The 21219-nt window shown below is 29.8% G+C and overlaps 10 protein-coding genes across 10 annotated transcripts; 3 read left to right on the plus strand and 7 right to left on the minus strand. All coding sequences in view use genetic code 6, as the record gives it.

The window, feature by feature from the left end:
* Positions 1-366: 366 nt before the first annotated feature.
* On the plus strand, positions 367-1527 carry SS50377_27414 (Deoxyhypusine synthase; the record flags this gene model as incomplete). Its single annotated transcript, XM_067911200.1, has 1 exon — positions 367-1527. The coding sequence occupies one exon, from the start codon at positions 367-369 to the stop codon at positions 1525-1527; it is 1161 nt and encodes a 386-aa protein (XP_067761887.1).
* Positions 1528-1530: 3 nt separating this feature from the next.
* On the minus strand, positions 1531-1950 carry SS50377_27415 (uncharacterized protein; the record flags this gene model as incomplete). Its single annotated transcript, XM_067911201.1, has 1 exon — positions 1531-1950. The coding sequence occupies one exon, from the start codon at positions 1948-1950 to the stop codon at positions 1531-1533; it is 420 nt and encodes a 139-aa protein (XP_067761888.1).
* A 2377-nt stretch (positions 1951-4327) lies between these two features.
* On the minus strand, positions 4328-6592 carry SS50377_27416 (uncharacterized protein; the record flags this gene model as incomplete). The annotated part of the gene is made up of 1 exon (XM_067911202.1): positions 4328-6592. The coding sequence occupies one exon, from the start codon at positions 6590-6592 to the stop codon at positions 4328-4330; it is 2265 nt and encodes a 754-aa protein (XP_067761889.1).
* A 936-nt stretch (positions 6593-7528) lies between these two features.
* On the minus strand, positions 7529-8215 carry SS50377_27417 (SHIPPO 1-like protein; the record flags this gene model as incomplete). The annotated part of the gene is made up of 1 exon (XM_067911203.1): positions 7529-8215. The coding sequence occupies one exon, from the start codon at positions 8213-8215 to the stop codon at positions 7529-7531; it is 687 nt and encodes a 228-aa protein (XP_067761890.1).
* Positions 8216-8391: 176 nt separating this feature from the next.
* On the minus strand, positions 8392-8598 carry SS50377_27418 (uncharacterized protein; the record flags this gene model as incomplete). Its single annotated transcript, XM_067911204.1, has 1 exon — positions 8392-8598. The coding sequence occupies one exon, from the start codon at positions 8596-8598 to the stop codon at positions 8392-8394; it is 207 nt and encodes a 68-aa protein (XP_067761891.1).
* A 250-nt stretch (positions 8599-8848) lies between these two features.
* On the plus strand, positions 8849-10003 carry SS50377_27419 (Alpha-galactosidase; the record flags this gene model as incomplete). The annotated part of the gene is made up of 1 exon (XM_067911205.1): positions 8849-10003. The coding sequence occupies one exon, from the start codon at positions 8849-8851 to the stop codon at positions 10001-10003; it is 1155 nt and encodes a 384-aa protein (XP_067761892.1).
* Positions 10004-10500: 497 nt separating this feature from the next.
* On the minus strand, positions 10501-14205 carry SS50377_27420 (uncharacterized protein; the record flags this gene model as incomplete). The annotated part of the gene is made up of 1 exon (XM_067911206.1): positions 10501-14205. The coding sequence occupies one exon, from the start codon at positions 14203-14205 to the stop codon at positions 10501-10503; it is 3705 nt and encodes a 1234-aa protein (XP_067761893.1).
* Positions 14206-14259: 54 nt separating this feature from the next.
* On the plus strand, positions 14260-15096 carry SS50377_27421 (Transmembrane domain-containing protein; the record flags this gene model as incomplete). Its single annotated transcript, XM_067911207.1, has 1 exon — positions 14260-15096. The coding sequence occupies one exon, from the start codon at positions 14260-14262 to the stop codon at positions 15094-15096; it is 837 nt and encodes a 278-aa protein (XP_067761894.1).
* A 9-nt stretch (positions 15097-15105) lies between these two features.
* On the minus strand, positions 15106-15807 carry SS50377_27422 (uncharacterized protein; the record flags this gene model as incomplete). Its single annotated transcript, XM_067911208.1, has 1 exon — positions 15106-15807. The coding sequence occupies one exon, from the start codon at positions 15805-15807 to the stop codon at positions 15106-15108; it is 702 nt and encodes a 233-aa protein (XP_067761895.1).
* A 408-nt stretch (positions 15808-16215) lies between these two features.
* On the minus strand, positions 16216-21192 carry SS50377_27423 (uncharacterized protein; the record flags this gene model as incomplete). Its single annotated transcript, XM_067911209.1, has 1 exon — positions 16216-21192. The coding sequence occupies one exon, from the start codon at positions 21190-21192 to the stop codon at positions 16216-16218; it is 4977 nt and encodes a 1658-aa protein (XP_067761896.1).
* Between the last annotated feature and the right edge of the window lie 27 nt (positions 21193-21219).

A 21219-nucleotide genomic window follows, 5' to 3' on the forward strand; every position in this document is an offset into this window, starting at 1 on the left:
ATTTTATTAATTTGGGTAAGATTATTAATTACTACATTACAATAACATGCTATGTTTTATTTTAATATAAATTAATGCTTTTAAACTATCTATATAATCTATTTAAAAAATATCTATCAGGTTATTATTAAGATTAAAAAAATAAAACAAAAATAATAGTTTTATCATTGTAAAAAAAATATATTTATTAGTCCTAAGACATAATTACTGGCCTGCAACATTAATTAAACTAGAGAAATAAATAATTAAAACACAGAATTAAAAATTTAGAATATAAGTATTAAATTACTTATTAATAATATAAGTTTAATTAATAATAATAGTATTATATATTAATATTTAAGTTTTATATGTTTTCATTCCTCAATGAACATACCATAAAAATCAGCTGATGCCGTTTTAAAGCCTTCTGATCCCTCTTTAATGAAAGACCATCCCATAATCAATGGTCCTAATTTAGATGATCCTGAAATAACGTTAGATAAAATTTTTGACAATTATCTCACAATTGGTTACTAAGCATCTGCACTTGGAAAAGCTATGATAGAGCTTGACAAGATGTTAAACTGGCGCCTTTCTGACGACAAATTTGACCCTAATCAAGCGTATCCAGAGGATATTTCTCTAAGGAAATAAATTCCTGCCAAAATTTTCTTGGGCTATACGTCGAATTTAGTATCATCCGGTCTCCGCGAGATGATTTGTTATCTCGTGAAGCACAAACTCGTAGACGTTGTTGTTACAACCGCTGGGGCCGTTGAAGAAGACCTCATAAAGTGTCTCGCACCTACCTACCTCGCAGAGTTCAACCTTAACGGTGCCAAGTTGCGCGAGTAGTCTTTAAACAGAATAGGCAATCTGATCGTCCCCAACGACAACTACTGCAAGTTCGAGGACTGGATCCTGCCCATCTTCGACGAGTGTCATGCCGAGCAGCAGTAGGGCTTCCACTGGACTCCCTCTCGGCTGATCAATAAGCTGGGGGAGAAAATAAACGACGAGAGTAGCATCGCGTACTGGGCACATAAGAACAACATTCCCATTTTCTGCCCCGCGATCACAGATGGCTCTTTAGGCGACATGCTCTACTTCCACTCTTACAAGAAACCCGGGCTTGTGCTTGACGTGATTGGAGATATTCGCGCCATGAACAACCAGGCCATATTTTCACCAAAGAACGGCTGCCTTATCCTAGGTGGAGGAGTCTGCAAGCACCACATCATGAACGCCAACCTGTTCACCGGGAAGGGTGCAGACTTCTCGGTCTTCGTCAACACGGCCCAGGAATTCGACGGGTCGGACGCCGGGGCGCTCCCCGAGGAGGCTGTCTCTTGGGGAAAGATTTCCGCGGATGCTACGCCCGTGAAGGTCTACGCGGATGCGACACTTATCTTCCCTATCCTGGTCAAAAAATGCTTCCAGAAGGCCTACCTGATGAACAGGGAGCTATACGAGCGTAAGACGTACAAGGACGCCCACGAGATGTACTGCACGAGGCTCGACGAGGAGGCAGGCTACAAGAAGTGACATTCAATCATCAGTTTCGGGCAGGCCCTTGTGCTGGCGCTCCTGCTTCTCGAGCATTTTCCGCACCTGTACCTCCTTTTTCTTCAGGTCGCTGAAATAGGTAGCGCGGTTCGAAAACAATTTCTTCTCGATCTTGAAGCTGAAGTTATCCAAGATGTCGGTTTGGTGGAAGTCATTCTCGTAATAGTTGTGGAACGAAGGTTTCTTCTCTATATCCGATAGAAGGCTAGACGTCATCAGGCTAGCCTCGGTCTTGCGCGGCGAGGCAACGTGGTTCCGCGGCCGCTTGTACATGAAGCGTATCGTCTTCAGCTTCGGTAGGGGACTTTCAACTACTCGAGCGAAGGAGGGCTGGCTGGTAAGCGCTTTGAGGGATCTCGGAGACTTTGGGGGCTCCTGATACACGCGAGGCGATAGTTACATTTGGCGAAACCAAAATAAGCAGGTGCCATGATATATCTTAATCCAGATGAATCGGTTTCTTCATCGTTCGTGGGACTAAATCGAAGCAATATATTGAAGTTTGGAAGTGAAGTTTTCTAAGATCCCCTTTTGCAGTATTATATTATTATATTCCAATTTGCACCGCGGCCCTCTACTTCAAATCTGCGGCCCCGCTCCCTCAGCTATGCGCGGCGCCCCGATGCCCTAGGTTCGCCTGTTGTCCCCAGCGGAATGGACCGGAAGGACCAGACCTCTGGTGGTTAAACGAGCTGTACGTCCCAGGCCGGAAACGGAGCAAGATTAGGCTGGCAGTGGGCGGTTCCCAGACTAGCATCAGCGGACGTCGCGCATGGCTCGCTTTCAAGTATCTTTTTATTTATAATCATGCTAGTAAAACGCTTTGTTGTCTTATTTCTTTATTATTTAATGATTCATTCATTGCTATCATTTGTTTTTAACGAGAATTCACTGAAGAAATGGCATTCATAATACTTCAATTTTATTATTATATGATGATAAAATAAAAACTAATATTAATATTCATCAGTTTATCTTATTTCATATCTTTTTGCATCTATAATGGCTAAATCAATATCATCACTGTTTATTACTGTATGAATATGATATTAATGCATTTAACTAAAGAAACATTTTAAATTAAATAAAATCCTTATTTTATATCGTAATATTTAGTACTGAATTTATTTTATATATTTGACTTTTGATAATTTATATATTAGATCACTTATATTATTATGGATTATAATTTTTTAATTTCTAGTTACTATTTTATAAGCATTAGTACATCTTTCAATTTATGTTCTCACGTATTTTACAATATTAATAATTATTGTATTTTATACTTATTCATGATTAATTGAAGTTTTATATTTAAAAATACTCCAAACGAAATATGTATTAATTATTTTACGGTTTCTCATAAACCCTTGCAAGTGAATGCTTTATAAATTATGTATACTATAAAACCATTAATACAATAAGATGATTTATTTATAATAAAAACTGATAAAGAACTATGATGTTCTTAATACCATTAATTAGTTTCATTAATATGACCTCAATCTTTAGAAACCTAAAATCTTTATTTTATAACATGTTATAGTTTTCAAGTATAATCATCAACTAATATTTAATGACTTTATTTTTATTTAATTCATAATTTTATAAAGCAGTAACTTAAATTTATAATAAATTTGGTCTACAAAGTTATTATTTATTCTATATTATATTGATATCATACCATCTATATATTACCATATTCCTATTATTATAAAAAATTATTAAACTTTATCTATCATTATTTTATCTGCAATCTAGCTGTAGTTTCTTATGGCAAAAATCTTGAAAATAATTTTTTTACATTGTAGTTACGTAAATGCAAATATAATCATATAATATACTGATATTAGTTAGGTATATTATAGTTGATAATTTTCTTAAATTTAATTTATTTTTGTTATAAAATACAAATTTAGGTTAAAATAAATTCTTAGCTTTAGATAATTTATAATTAGTTCAAATATATATATATATATATATATATATATATATATATATATATATATATACAGTGTAAACGCAGTGATGTTGTTTGATCATATATGTATCATAAAATTATTTCCTTATGCTCACAACGCTTTTTAAATATATTCAGTAACCTAGCAACATACTATGTAATATAATATTAAAATAATATCAAAGTTTAATAATCTTAAAGTTTTTGGTTTTTATAAACTTATAATTACATTATATAATACCCAATTTGCAGTACTCTTAGTATCAGTTACAATTGTAAATAAGTGATTATCCATATATTATGATAAACTGATAATATTGATAAGAAGTGAATATTTCAAAATGATGATGAAGACATCTAGGACTGGTACTTATTTCCCCCCTAAATATTAGTCCAGCAAATCATTGATAACCATGGCATCACCAAAGCTTATTACTTAGATAGCAGCTCGCCATTAAAGTTAAAAGATGGAGCACCTATTTATATTTAGTACTGACGAAGAATCCTGCTATTCTGAGCATCCACTGTCTCTAATAAAATTTATCGATTGAGTTTCTATTTTATCTAATTAAATGAGGTTAGATCGCGAATTAACGATGCTTATTAACAAAATACTCGGTTAATCACTCTTAATTTCCAAAGTATACGTAGTGAAGTAACTATTATTTTTATTAATATCATATATGAATTAGTTTTAAAATTTAAGAATTATCATTTTATCATATAAGTAAACATTCTACCTGTTTGTCTAATGTGAGCACTGCTACTTTCCGGGCTTACAAAATGCTACAACTTCTAACTCTCATAACCCCAATTATCTCACTCTTGCAGCCCCAACTGGCCCTCACATTCCTCAATTATTTATTCAATTTCAGTTTTCCACTCCATGTCCACACCACAATTTTTATAGCAAAATTGTTCAAAAAGTTCCTAGTTCCAGTCAAATTAGTCTAGATTTTTGCTCGCCTGAATGTTCGAAAACTCGGCATCAAACTTCACAGATTTTAGCACAGCATTTGCGTAAATAAGCCAAGGCTCATTCTTTGTCGACTTAAATGATACTTCACTGAGCTATTTCAGACTCGCCAGCATACTCGTTATGTCATTGTTAATTTTTAGATTTTCCTGATTCTTTTTATACAATTAAATTCTCTCATGCAAATAATTTTTAATATCTTTTATCATTTATTTTATATAATATTGATAAATTCCGAAATTTAAATTTTATTTCCCTTTCAAAATTTATACGGCATTTTCTATTTAATTATTTTATATATAATATTTAACTTTTGCCAAATTAAAAATTTCGTTTTTGTTATCGCAGAAGTACCCAAAATCTTAACTGTTGATTTTTGAACCCAAACAAGTGAATATGAGCTATATAGAGAGCATTTCGACTTCGTTGGAGCAGTTACGCAGAAAATCGAAACTACTCAATACGCATTATTATATCTTTTAAGCCCTGAATTCGTCGAACTCGAAAACGCTCAGAAACGCGACGACAACCATTACAAGCTGCCGACTTTCGCGAATTCCGCTTCCTCCAACGAGCTCCAAAACCAGCTTTTCGACGTCGCTGCGTACCTTCTCGGAATACTTCGAAAACAGCACTTTAGAGCGCTTCAAATCTGCGATTTTGAGCAGATTTTCTCTGTTCAACTCGAAGAATTTCCAGTGCAAATTGTTCAGAGAAATTTTAGTGAGCAGCAAATTCGCAATCAAAATCCTCGAAAGATCGTCCGTTTTTCGCTGAAGTTGAGTTGTGAAGCGGGAAATTATATATTAGTTCTTAATATCAAATAATAAGAAGAAATTATGAATTTGTTTTGTAGAAAGTTTTTCGAATCCGTCAAAATCGCTTTTTGCGTATTTAAGGGGATTAGCAAGCGTTAGCAATGACAATTTGAAGCTAGTATCAAATTGCATGCTAAAAGCAAGCTAAAATGCGTAAATTGAAATGTGTTCTTTAAGTTTTTTACTAATTTTTTGCTATTTTACAGCTAGAAAAACATTGTATACCAGTTAAAATGCGTATTAAGAATTTGTATATTGTGAATAGTTCAAAATCGCTTCTAAATTCGTTTCTGAAGGTGAGAAAAGATCGAAATTAGGAATTTGTTCGTCTGGTAAATCGTTCAAATCTGAAAATGTGTAAATGCCTTATTTCGAGCTAAAACAAACCAAACTGGCGATTGCGAGGCTCTTCGCTAGCTTTTTATCTGCGTGCAAAACGAGGCTCAAATTATGGAAAACAGGGCCCAAAACGCTGCAAATTGAGCGTACACTGTACTAAATTTTGGCCCAATCAGTAACAAATTTTATTACAATTTCATTTTCCATTCCTAAAATAGGATACTTTTAAAACGAAAAATTTGACATTTCGCGGAAAATATGTGTGCAATTAGATGAATTTGCAAGCTTTTCGCCAGTTTTATCGAAGAGAAATTGGGAGGCAACCAACCAGTGCGCCTTGTTCAGTATTTAGATTTCCTAGCTAATAGACAATTCACTGTTTTGGATGCCTAGTCTTGAAAAGTGGGTTTTCTCATTCAGAACTATATTTTTGTCGATTTTTTTGCTGAAAGTTTGCTCAAGTTTATAAACATCTGGTGAGTGTTCAATAATTGGCTGTTATTATATAATATTAACAATAGTTTATATTTCTGGTGATAGTTGAAGTGGTTCAAGTTTCTTGAATTGGAAGGTTTGGATGAAGTTTACACTGAGTGCAGTAGTTACAGCTGGGTTAATATTGTTTTTCTCGAGCATCTGAAGCTGCTATGCAATTTATACGTAATTTTAACTTCGGTGGTTAAATTCGGCAGTTAGTAGGATCTGCAGGAACTATTTTTAAAAAATAATGGAACATGTATAGTTGACATCCTTTTTGGCTATTCTATATACTGTTCTGACGATATCTAAGCGATTTAGCTTAGAAGCTGAAGCGGCTGCTAAAAGGAGTGATGGGGGTGTAGGACGATATAATGTTAATAATGCAGTCGCAATTTTTAATGCAGATTTAAAGTTTTAAGCTTTGAAAAAATGATACGAGGCCTAGACTAAAGATTATGGAGGATAAGCCATATTGGAAGGGACTAGTGAAAAGTAAAATAATATGTTATTATATACGAAATATTATAAATTATGGAAGAGGATAATTTAATTATTGATATTGGCAAGACTGTATGTACATAATATAATGGGATATATCATATAATCAAATTACTAATCAAAATAGGGCATTTCATTCTGAATTTTCTTCTTAAATAACGGCTTTGAAATATATGTTCAAAATTTAATGAGTTACATGTACTATTTGGTCTTCATGCTCCTATTTAATAATATTTTAGAAATATTACTGTTGATTTTGCTTCTTCTTGTAACTATAAGTTTCAATTAATTTTAATCTCATTTGGAATCAATATGTTTAAATAATTATATATGTAACCTATTTTCAATAAATTTTATATAATATGTAGTACTATCATTATTGTATATTAATCTATTGTCTAAATTCTAGTAGCAGGTAAATTTAACTCTCTTATTTTGAAAATTAAAGTATTATCAGATATTATACTGATTTATTTTTTCAAACAGAATTAGAATCTTAAATTTATGATGACTCTGTAGAGCATAAACAAATTTAAAAGCTATTATTTATACTATCAATATCAGATATAAGATGTGTTAAATGAAAATGTTCGAATTATTTCATAGACTATACCTTTTCGTATTTTTACTTTAGCCGTAATCGCATTTAAGTAAAGCGGCTAACTAAAAAAATAACGAAATATACTCAATGTATAGTATGGTTCCATTATTTTTTTTTGTATATCAGTTTTTATATAATGTTAATAATATTAAATATAGACATTTAGGGTTTTTACATATACTTTATATTTAAATATTTATCATATATAGTATACAATGATATTATTTTTAAAGTTAAGAAAAGTTTTTGATATATAGAGTTGTTATCATTTTATAAACATTTTCGATAGACAACAATTACCGACGCACTCACTTTCTTTCTAATTCCCTATAATTTCTACCACTCATAGTAAACCCAGCATTAGGAGTCTTTTCTCTAATTTCATATTACCCTACACCAGGATTGGAGTTATCTCTAAATACATCACGACTTTTCGCTCGAGGAATGATTGAAACAGGTGCTTTCTATATACGAGAATTTGTTGAATCGTCATTTTTGACTTCATATTTATTTGGACCTGGATTGATATTTTCTGGCGCTTTTGGCCTTTATCGCATTGTATATGATGGTGCAGATTTTTTATTAGAAAGTTAATGATATTCAGTACCACTTAAATTTAATTCACCAGAAGTTTTCAGTTTATCTTTAGAATATTTAAAAGACATTGTTGATGATTTTTACGAAAAACATGAAGGAAGCTGATATGACCCAGGCCCAACAGATACAGGTGTTTACGGCTTGATTTATACACGTTTTGTAGTCGAAAAAATAACCTTACCTGATAGTGATCTTCTTAAATTAGCATCTGCAGGAGATGCTTAAGATAAATTTTTAGTTGACAAAGAATTAGACAGGGAATTCCTAGTTGATATTGATTAAGCTGGAGGTCTTCTAAATGCAGATGTATTTTTATATGAATCTAGTGTATTAGAATCTGCTGGAGATGGCTTTATTGACCTATCTGCAATTTATTATGTTGATGTGAATGCGGACATTTTAGAAATTATATTATCATATAAATCATATATCAAATAAAATAATAGTGTATAAATAACTTTATAATACAATTTACTATTTATATTATAGAGGTTATTTAAATGAGTTTTTAGATTCATCGTAGACCTTAAAATTAATCTAAGATGGATAATCAAAACATGAAGACCTAAATCAATCACTTTTTTGATTTCTTTGATTTTGGCTTCTATGGATTCAGTTGTGTTGATACTACAGTTTATTTTTAAAATTCCTCTACACCTTAAATAACTATAGATTATACATTATAGTTTTCAATAAGCCATAATATAATATACAATGATAATAAACATACCACTGTCCATGTAAAAGTATCAAGCATTCGAACATATGTGTCTTCTTTCATGATTAAGAAGTGGAACTATTATAAATATTAATATATAATACTTAGATAATAGCGCTAGTATCATTTTATTATAATATTATATACTGTATAAGTTTATTATCTTAAAATTAATTTTATCTGCTAACTAGTAATATTTTGCTGTAAAGCTTATGTATTATTTGAAATTCTTAATTTCCTCCCATATTTTCAAAAAATATAACATTATTATATGGTAATATATTTAATAGCGCCACTTCATCTATCATTATAAATGCTTATATTGCTAGCATTAACAAAAAAAACAGTTGTTTAAACTCCAATTAAAGGCGTCAATGCATGGTTTTAGAATTTAAATGGTATAAATGAATTAGATGCAGCTAAAACTGCTCATAGAATGGTTAAGGAGGGTTTCTTATCCGCTGGGTATAACTATTTTATTCTGCCGGATGGATTCCTTAAGGAGACGAGAAACGCAACAGGTTATCTTGTAGCTGATAAAGATAAGTTTCCTAAGGGAATAGCATCTTTTGTTGATTTTTTGCATGATAATGATTTAAAATTCGGTATTTTAATAGGTGCAGGAATTAAGTCATGTAGTGGAAGGCCAGGAATGTTAGGCAATGAAGAAAAGGATATTAAAACATTTGTGAGCTGGGGTGTTGATTTTATATCATATCAGCTCTGTGGAAGTGTAGAAGCAGATTTTAAGGAAAACAGCAATAGGGTTGCTAATTTACTCAATAAATCACTCAGAAAAATTGTTCTTGAAATTAATGATTATGGATAAACTAAATCTTGGACTTGGGCACCACAAATCGCACATTAATGGCGTACCACCAAGGACATTACTTATGTTAAAAATCAGTGTAACTTTTTGGATATTTTAGCAAACTACGAGTAAAATGTAATTTTAGATAGTTTCTCAGGTGTTTCTGCATTCAACTTCCCGGATGCTCTGTGTACGGATATGCCTGGAATTTCAGATGCAGAATCTAAGACACAAATGGCTCTTTGGACTATTATGAATTCCCCTTTGATTATTGCTGCGAATCTTGATAAAATGCTGCATAGCAACGTTATGAACTTAATTAACGAAAATATCGTTAGAATTCATTCTGACACTTTAACGATCGCAGGAAAAATTATTGCCTAAATTAATGGCATAGACGTAATCGCGCGTCCACTTGATGATGGATCTGTGGCCTTAGTTATTTTCAACAAAAACGAGTAACCTTAGAATATTTAGGTATCTCTCAAATAAATTAGCGATAACATTTAGATTGTTGACTCGGCTAAATGGACCAGTGCATCTTCATACTTAGTTACCGATGTTTGGACATGGGAAGAACAGAGTACTGGAAGCAAAATTAGTGTTATGGATCTTAACGGTCATAGTAGCGTTATGGTCATAGTGAAGCCTGAATGATTGCTTTTCTATTTTAAAAATATTATTTAAGATTATTTATTAATATATATATTCTAACTGTTTATATAAACAAACTGTTAAAATAATTATACTATGATTATAAAATATTTCATTTAAATGAATAAAATCTACAGGTATAATATGAATAAGATTCATCAAGTAATATTTTTCTAAGACACGATTATTTTTAAATGAATGAACTGGTATAGTAATATCAATTATATCATATAGAGAAAATTTAGAAATCTACAGTTTTTAGTCAAATGGACGCAATTTTAGAGCTAGAAAATGAATATTCTAGATACCTATAGATGAGAATTATAACACCAAGTTAACTTATAATTCTAATTCATGAGAATTTTAAAGAATTGAGACATATTAAAAGACGAGTGAAGATGGTATAGGCGAGAATTACAAAAATACGACTGGCAGAAGAATTTATTCTCAGTATGTAAGTTTCAATGTTGCGATAGTGATTTTTATACCATCACTTATACTCAAATTTTAAGAAACCGCTTTTAAACCTCATTTCTAAGTTGATCTATTAGCCCAGCATCTAGTATCATAGACAAATCAGCCCATTTCATAGACATAAATACAATCCCCAAAGACTCTTTCATTTATATATTACGACGTTTTTCGCACTCTAATTGGCCGCTAATCTTCACATATTCTGATTTTATTATTTTTGCAGCTTTCTGTGTTTTCCGTAAATTTATCTCCAGTTGTGAAACTTCTATATTCTATATTTATTTATACTCCTGTATATTGCTCTAAATTTCGTTCTTTAAACCATTCTTGATTACTGATATCCCATCATTTTCAAGCGAAAATAGTTCCCTATTAAATTCGTCTAACTTATTCTATTCTACAACTGACTTTGCTTGTTGAACCTTCATGATTTGAATATTTAATAGCTCCACAGTTTCTAGATTTTATTTTCTTTATTAATCAAGTAAAATATTCAAATTTTGGATGTCATTATCTTTCTAAATTAGACGATTCTACAAACCAATAAACGAGTTCTGAGTAGCTTTATGTTAGAGTTTGAATACATCATTAATATCAAGCGTTATATCAGATTGTTATAGTGGAAGCTATGTGAGTTGCGAAATTTGTTCCTAAAGCTACTGGTTTTCTTCCTCTAAACCACGTATTCTTTCGTTTAGTGTTTTAATATATTTAACACAGTTTTGCAGTTCTTATTACTTATTCGTAAATTCTTGCCTCAAACTGCCAGATTTTTGAGTCTAGAGAGTCATTTTAGCGTTTTCCGAGGTTAAGTAATTCAGTTTCAGTTTTAATTATTCATATTAAGTATATTCAACCAAAAGCAATTCAGTTTATGTGAATTTTTAATTTTCTTCTGGATAAATATGGCAAGATGGAGGTGTTGGTGATGTAGCGGATGGGATGGAAATTGGTCTTTAAGCAATATTAATATTTTGATTGCTTTAATAATTTTACTATTTTTGTTATTGAGAATAAATCTACTATTAATAATGTGAATCGTTATTATACTAAGGAAATTATTATTGATTGAAATTTGGTTGCTGCTATATCTATTACTGTGGGTATTACTGAGGATAATTTTATGTCTAATAAGGAGATTATGGATAAAATGGGGGATAAACAATAATTGGTTAATTGGAACCGAATTATTAAGGCAATTATTGCTATAATTAATATTATGGTTACTGACCTTATTATTAAAATTATTATTAAGACTATTAGTACTCAATTTATTGTTAATTTTTATTTTGATTTAACTCTAACTGATATTACTCTAATTACTATTACAACTAGCCAGTTTTCAGTGATTTATTAAATGTGTTTTCAAACTCATCAAAATTGATGTCTGTTTAACAAACTTATTCAATTTAAACTTATTTAGCATTAGTTATTGGAGTCTCTTCTAAATCATGTAAAATATCTTTTGATTTGTCCGAAAGCAAAGAGTCTTATAGTAATTGGACTTATTTTCTCAAGGACAGAGTATCCAACTCCAATCTTGCAACTTCTTTTTTATATAAATCAACTTATGTTTATAAGGCAGGGAATGTAATTCTATGTGCAAGTCCTTCTTTACTATCAGCTTCAATATAGGGAGTGCTTTATTCTTTTATAATATTACCGCTATCCACTTAGTATATAAATTCACCAGTTTTCAAATAACCATCAAAATTGATAGTTTTTCCTAATTAATTTACAATATTATCCCCTTATATTTTATATTTCGATACGCCATTTTTAGATTTAATTTCAAACCAGCCATCTTTTGACATATCATATTATAAGTGATCATCTGATACTAGTGTATACTTATTTCTTTCATACACATGATTATCTTGATATTATGTTTATTTATCCTCTTATAGAAGCATCGATTATCCATGCATTCCAATTAATCCGACTTAGACTTAAAAATCTTGAACATCAATTTCAACAAGTCTTCTTTTTCTTAATTCTTCTTTTACTTCACCTACTTATTATTAAACATCAATATTAGTATTTTCACCTACAGTTTTCTTAAGCTTACGATTAAGCTTTTAGTTTTTATTTTGTAGTTCTTCGTTTTTCTCTTTTAAATCTATAATCTCATCCTATCGTTATGCTAAAACTAAATGCAGAGCGTCATATTCATTTTTTGCCTCTAATAAAGCATTTTTAAGGTCATTCACATCATCTCCGAGTAAATCTTATATATCTTAGTACGATACTACTGTATCTTCTTTAGCTTATTCTAATAAACTTGGTTCTTCTAAAATAGTCTTATTTTTTATTAAATTAGTCATAAAACTAGGTGTAGTATTTTGTACTCGTTACATTGCTAGTTGTAGGTTACTTGGTATATCTTCTGCACCTAACATTGAAATTTTTGTAAATGATTTATTATTTAATGTAGTATTTTATTATTCTTATAATAATTAAGCTGACTTCTCACCTAATTATTTCCGAAGTAAATTATTATCATTTTATAACCTCTTAATATCATTTTTTAACCCACTGAGTTCTTTAACCTCAGTTTAAAGTGCTGAAATACGACGCTTCATTTCGCTATATTATACTTTTTCAAGAGATTTCGCACTAGGTACTACAAGACTATGATAAATCTCTTCTGGTCTTGGTTTATTTACATTGAGCATGCTCTCATTATTAACAGATGTAGCTTATTATATTAGTGAGGTTGTTGAGTTTTATGTTTTCAATTATAACTGATATAATAAGTCTTAAACTTCACCCTCAAGCTATACAACAGTGTTCTCTAATGCTTATTTAACTTCTTCAAGAGCTTCCTTAGATTACATTTCTCCTGCAATTTATGTACTAAGTTAACTTACTTAATCTCCAAACTACCTCTTTTATTACTAATTTTTAACCCTCAAACTCTCAATTATCTCTATTTATTTACTAATTAATTCCTTACTCTCTTAAACTGCTTTTTTAAATAAATTTTTATCGATTTTTAAATCAGAAATCTAGTTTATTGTTTTTTAAGTTTCATTAAACTTTTCAATCTAAATAGTGGCAGTTTCATTTACTTCAATGACTTCTGGAGATGTATCATCCAGAGCAAGATTTTCTAATGTTTATGGTTGTTATACTGGTTTATCAGTTTCTAACGCTAATTCTGCTTCTAAATTATTTTTACGTTCTTCAAGCTCAGCAATAATTTAAGTTAAATCTTAATTTTAGTCTTATAAAAAATCTATTTTATCGGCTTATGATGCTAAATTTTGTTAAAGCAATGATATTTCGTTCTTAAATTTTGTAACTTGGTCTTACAGAGATTGGTTTTCTTATAAAGTTTCCTTCGAAGCTGCTGCTGCTTTCTCTTCAGCACGGAGTTTTAAACCTGAAGATTAAGCAGTAAGAGCATCACAGCGTTATTAAGCTGTAGAAAGTTCAGAATTTAGTGACATAATTTCTATATCTTTTGCTGAATTTTTTTCGTTAAGCTCAGCTATAATAGATTCATTCATTCTATTTGATTTATCGAGTTCAGCTTTATATTGAATATTTTCTTCTGTTAATTTTTTAATTTCTTCATGTAGTTTATGAATTAAACCAGTTTAAGCTCCACCCTACGCATTTGTAGTAGAGTTGCTCATAGATTATGGTTATTTAATATTACTTGGGATTGGCCTCTAACCAGGTGCAACTGGTTTTGCACCAGTAGAAGGTCCAGGCTTTTTCATCATTTTGGATTTTTATAATATATAGTAATCTTATATATTATACTATGGATATATAAAATGTCTGAAATTTCACTATTTTCCAATCATATCGATTTGTGCATTCCTGCATCTGATTCGTTTAGTTTTACTTCATCTTCTATAAAAGTATAATAAATAAATCCTAAATTAAAATAATTTATATCTAAAGTTCCACTTGTGATTTAAGTATTTGCACAGCTATTTTTCGGATTAGCTATTGGTACTTTTCTATCATTATTAATATTTGATGTTACATCGTCTATGAATTACACGATAGTAGTTCCATAAAAATGTCCTTTATCTTATACATAAGTAAAGTATACTGATATTTATTAATTACCAGATTCACTATTAAGAACATCTAGAATTCTTTAAACTATACTTTTTATGAACAAACCGAGAATTTATTAACGAACTGTTTGTTTAAAGAAAGAAGATGCAGTTTTTAATTTGCTTAACTAGACATTTGGAAATATTTATACGTTTCCATAATTTTTAAATCTTAATTAAGGATAATAAGACTATGTTATAATGAAATTATATAATGAAAATTAATATTTCAATGGGTAAATCATTGAAAAGCCGAAGGTAAATTTAACATTTTTAATATTACTTATTCCGTGTATTCCTTCCATATGGCTAGGAATAGCTATTCTATTTGAAAAAGAGTCGCACTATTTATACAATAGGGTTTTGGAAACGCTTAACAATTAAAGAATCAGAAAAATGGCAGGGTTTGATGAAAAGTTGTAAAAAAGTGAGGTAAGAGCATGGACAATAAATCCAATATTTAGAAGATTTGAATATCTAGTGAACGGAGAAGATATATTATTAGAAGAAGGTGTGTATAAATTGCTTGCTGATAAATAAAAGTGAGAATTTTTTTCATTTAACTAATGAGGACTCCTCATCGGTATCCATATTCTACAAAAATTTAATAACTTGCTCTAGAACACAATAATTATCATCTTTTTCATCTGAAGTACTACTAAATAGTTCTCCAATTAAATCTTATACTGGCTTATCTATTTGAATTCCAAATTTTTACTAATTAATTTATTCTGTATTTGATATTTTTTAAAACAAATCGTCAAATATTGATTCTTTTTATGTTGAATATAATTAATCTGAAATAATTTTACTGGATTATTGTTTAGACGTTTATATTTTAGTAGTAACATTTTTAAGTTAGTGATAAAGAAAAGAATAAACTGTTTGAAGATGAAATTTCTTATGTGGATATTTTTCATAAAATTTAGCTATTGCATCATTTATCATTTTCTTTTGGTCTGTTTTAGCTGTCGTCAATGCAAAAATTTCTTGTAAAGTTTCTACTAGTTCTGATTTATAATGCGTAATATTCTCATAAAATTACTTAACATATGTATTGTGGAAATAATCGTGCGCTTGTTTTGCCTTTATGTCTAGGGTTTATCCAACGTCTACCCATATACCTCTTCTTTACTGCTCTGTTAAATTTTAAGATGCTTGGAACACATCATTACTTGAAATTATTTGTTATTGCAATCGTTCTTATAAACATAACGCTAATGCTTATGGAAAATTCTCTTACCATTTATGCTTCATTTTAATAACTTAAAGTTAGATTAAATCATTATATATTGAATAAAACCCTAATTTATATTTGTATATATATAAGATGAAATTTTTAATAATTGCGCATATAATTAATATTAATTTGTATTCAAACTAAATCTATAGAAAAATATGAATCTTTTATTTCTATAATATATAAAATTTAATACCAAAAATATTTCTAAAAATTTCAAAACCCAGCTTAAAAATTACGAACATTTGAGATATTGGTTTATATATTCTCCAATATTATTTTAGTTATATATTATTATTTAAACTTTAAGTTAATTCAATTCTCCTATTAATTGTGTTTCTATGATGTTTTTCTTTATGATTTATATCATTATTATTCTTAAATTTAGGTGGGTAAAAAATAGTGTAATAACATTAAATCAACACTCACAAAAACAGCCCATTTTTGCGTTTTTCGGCTTCCTCTTCGAATTCCCGAACGATTCCCACGCACTCTCGGAACTTTAGCTCTTCACGCCTGCAAATTACCCTCTCTTGTTACAACTTCCGCCCTAGCTCTACTACACTGTCCTTGACCTCCTCTTCGCACTGAACGACACCTTCCTAAATGCTCTTTTAAAGCATTGCCTTAGCAGTGGTCATGGCCTAAACCGCTTACAAAACTGCATTTCTCTTGTCCTTAAGCTATTTAACTTTCTGCTTATTCCGGATATTCTACTATTCTATCTGAGATGTTTCACCAATCAGATCAGATTTCAGGCCATTGATACCCATTTTCAATGATTTAATTTGGCCAGATATATCAGTTAAACGCTAGTTTAACTGGAGCATATCGTACTGCAGTTTATCTGGAAATGCTATTTTTCCAGCCAACTGTGCTAGTGAGCTTGATTTATGCGAATTAGTCGGCTACGAGATACGCTGCTGCTCATACAAAGACTCTAATTCTTGTAAAATTGCACTCATTTCTGACGTTAATTCTGCGATTTATTATCGTGTTGAATCAGCCTTTAAATCATTAATTTGCCCAACGTGGTGAGTAAGGACATCAAATCGGTTGGTTTCAGACATTTCAAGCTAACTCACACTTGTAAGAATGAGCATCTGCTCTGTGAAGCGAATCTCAGATAAATTCGCATACTTTCGCAGCCGCTACGTCTGCTCCCTGAGCTAGTTTTAACCAATTTCTAACTCCTGATCGTATTAAATTATTTCCTTGAAAACTGTCTATTAGACTACACTACCAAGCTTTTATAGCGATTTCAATCGCCTTTTGCTGATATAATCGTTAACGCGTTGAATAATGGCATCTTTCAGTCCGTTAATTTCTTCATTTTTAAGCATGATTTTTCCGTTAATTTTGAAAATAAGTCCAACGTAAATCTTCTGAATAAGAGAATTTAGGGCGCTGAATTATCCAGGAATCAGATTCTGAGATGTCTAAATCAGCATTTGGAGTGTAGCAATTCTGGTCTGATTCTGCTACATTGTGGTTTGAATAAATGAGTTTATTTAAAGCTATTTACTGGTTTCCTTGAGATTTAAAATATGCTAAATTTTGCGCTATTGTGAAATATTTTTGTTGATAAATTCGGTCGCACAAGCTGTAAGATTAAGGCACAGTTCTTTGCAAATAGGTGGGAAATATACACTGTAAAAATCCTTTTACGCTTAAAAGTCTCGTAAATTGAACGTTGCATTTTAGAAGTAGAAATTCAAATTTCTCTTGAATTCTTATAGAATTATAGCAAGCTAATAATTAGTCGTAATTCCGATTTCCGTGCCTGCTCCTACCTTCATAGCTGATCTTGAGAGTTTCTTAAAGAGTGAACGTAGTGGCATGTGCTTAAAGAAGTCGAAACGTGGTATAAAATGTAGATTTTAGGTAGATTCTATGTCCATAACTCCTGTAACTCCAGGGAGAGGAATTGTGAAATGGGGAGATGGCGTGTAAGACTGTTTATATTAGAGTAGGAAACTTTTTGAATGTGTTTAATAAGTTTTGAGATTTGCAAACTTATTTTTCGTTAGGAAAAATCTGTTGAAAAGCTCAAGATTTTCTTAAATAGACTATAATGGCTAAATTTAGTATATTCTAAGCCATTGTCTGATAAGTATGAGTTAAATTTAAGAAAAATCATACTTCTGAATATATATAAGATTTGGGAGATTTTCAGAAGTTGAGATAAAAGTTGACCCAATACGAATGTGTTCAATTGTTTGTAGCATTTGATCTAGTTTTGTATTGTTAATGGTCTCAATTTTGAAGTTTTCTCTTTTGTTAAATTAGAAAAGGCCAAATCGCATAAATTCAGAAAGTTTTAGATCATGTTCTGTAATATACTCTTTAAATAGCTATTATTTTAATATTTTTAAGAAGTTCATCGCTTTAACGAGATCTTCTGCACCATCTGAGGTAGAAAAATCATACGCTGAAATTGTCGTGATAAAACTAAGTTATTCTTCTAAAAATTCAGATATTGATGTAATTTTTTACGTCAGTACTTCCGAATCTTCTTTTATAAGATTAAATCTTTAATTTAATAATTTTTCCTAAATTTAGATTGTACTGAACAAATCCTCCTTCAATTCCTCGCTCAACCTGTCAATATCATCATTTCGATAGGTTTTCTTGCCAATTATTGTTTGACTTTCCTATAATTTATTTTTATCTGTATCAATACCAAACTTTTTGAGGCCATATTATTTAAATTCCAAAATGAATGCAATATCTCTCCACCATTCAATTAATACCAATATAAGTTATTCTGAAAAAACATCAAATTTAAGAGTGGCAACACTTTAACAACTAGGGCAAATCATATTTTCAGCCATAAACCAGTCTTTCATATCCAAATTTAATTTGACATTTACTATATGATGAGATGAAATAATATTTAACCATCTGCAAAGATTATTTCTTACTAAAAACATTTATTTCTTCGAATCTAACTTTCTTTTGATTTATATAAAATTAAAATTAACTATATCAAATTGACTAAATTTATCGAATTCTACTATCTAAAAATTAGATATAAGGGATTACCTAGCCTTGTAATAATTTTCTTAACTCCAAACAAACTGACAAAATGCTAATAAATATACTTGATTTATAAAAAGTTTTGGAATATTTGACTTATCTTTTTATGTCAAAAATACCGTAGATGTGGTCATAGGTAAGTTTGACTGCACAATTTCATCTATAGAAGATGAAAAATAATCATATTTAGAAATAACCAAATTAAAAGTGTCTATTTATGCTCTAATATTCAATGCCCTAAAAGGAATAATATTAGAGTGCAGCAAGAATTCAAATTTTTATATCAAGAAATTCTTTAAAGAAGTCAAATATTCAAATACAGCAGATACTAAATTAGGTGGTAGTTCAGCTTTGTATGATGAAAGGTTTAGAATAAAATCAAATGTAGCGCTGTTATATACTTCACAACTATCTAAATTTTATAAAAATCGTTGGTTTCCATATTCTTTAAAACAGTTTAAAACAGAATAATTTTAAATATTTGATTGAATATTGAAAAAGCTATCAAATTCTGTCTCGGTCCTTTCGTATTCTACGGTTGTTATATCACTGCCGATTTCCTTCAAGCCACCTTAAATTGCTGTAAATAGTGATGGTACTTGAAGCATAAGACGTTAAATAAAAGGTGAATTAATAGAATTAATAGAATCTTAACTATTTTTGAATTAGTATACATAATATAATTCTAAACGCGCAGATTCAATTATTGAAGCAAAAACGTCTTCTATTTTCAAATCAAATTATTGATATAAGTAAATCTAATCTAACATAAGTTTAATCGTCGTATATATGTTATTTTTGTAATAACTAGGATATTTATATTTTCGTTAATCTTATAATGAATATTTTGTAATTTCTTATATATAAAATGTTAGATTTTAATTAATTTTGATATGTGGATTTCTAATTATAAATGCCATGAAAACTACTAATTCTGAATGATACATATTACATCTATTCATTAAAATAAATAATTCATGAATTAACTATTTTATTTACACTTTATTTTCAACTAATTTCTCTAAATTAAATAAATATTCCTGCTCATCTGCATTTACAATTTAATTTAAGGCTACATCTAATTCTTCTTCAGCGTCTTTGAAAAGAATTTAATTACTATTCCAAACCACATGAAATTCAGATGAACTATGATGAAAATTCTCTAATTTGAAGACTGATGATGTAAAATACCAACATGTTTCATTTATCTCCTGAAGAAGTAATAAACAAAGTTAAATCTCCCTGGTTCTCATTAAAAGCTCACATGCTAGTTCCATTCCTGAAAATTTTTAATATCCGATAGAATATAAAAAATTAAACTCCGGTGTCATGATTGAACTAAATATTGCTTTTCTGCGGAACTCAATTTGTTATTCATAACTCTAATTCATAAATTGCTCAATATCGAAAGGAATCTCCTATCTGATGTTTTAACCCTGAATTAATTTTTTCTGAATTACTTTAAGATCAACTGCAGCCTTTTTTGGGATGTTTTCATATTTTTTGAAGGTAAGGTTTAATGGATTCTCATTGTTAATTTCATTTAAAATTTGTGTTATCGACCTAAAATTTTAAGTACACTTTTGCAATATTTAATTAGAAATGTTGTCACCTGACCAATTTCTAGGTTAAATGATATCTTTTATCTAGATTTTGTATTTACTCATTTTCTGCGTTTTATTGGTACTGATTTATGCTTAAACAAATTACTTTTAGATATTAATTTTCTATTCAAATTCGCTTTAAATTTCAGTTTTCCATTCTTTTTATAATTCCAATTCACTAAATTTCAAATAAATTTAAACATCATCAATTCGTGATTGTGATCGGTTTTGCACTTTTTAGATATATGCTCTTTCATCACCCATTAATTCAGTTTCTATATCAAAAAGTGGATTTAATTGACGCACAAGTAAATCTTGAGTAGTCTAAATACTAAAGTTATCTTTTGCGAACTCATAGTGTAGAGCTCTATGGATAACTTCATTCATTCGAGTAAATGAGATAATTTCAATTCTAGAACTTGCGAAGTCAATAAATTCTGGTGATAAATTATCTATTTCTAAATAAGTAGAAATAGTATTATTCTATGTGACTTGATCATAAAGCATTGATTGCTTAATCTATTTATGAAAATCTTCTAAATCATATTATTATGAGTTGAGAGGCTCATTTTAGTGAAAAAATTGACTAGATAATGTAAAATTTAGAGGATCATAAGGTGGCATAAATGGTTCTGGTTCTCCATCAATAAGTTTTAAATTATGATTAATTTCCGCTATTTATTTCGTCAGAGCTAATGATGAAGGTTGTTATTATCTAATAGATTATAGTTAAAGCTAAAGCTTATTTTTTGGAGGCATTTTAAACAAAATTTAAAATTATAAAAA

This window comes from Spironucleus salmonicida, chromosome 7, assembly GCF_000497125.1.
Source record: "Spironucleus salmonicida strain ATCC 50377 chromosome 7, whole genome shotgun sequence".
NCBI lineage: Eukaryota > Fornicata > Diplomonadida > Hexamitidae > Spironucleus > Spironucleus salmonicida.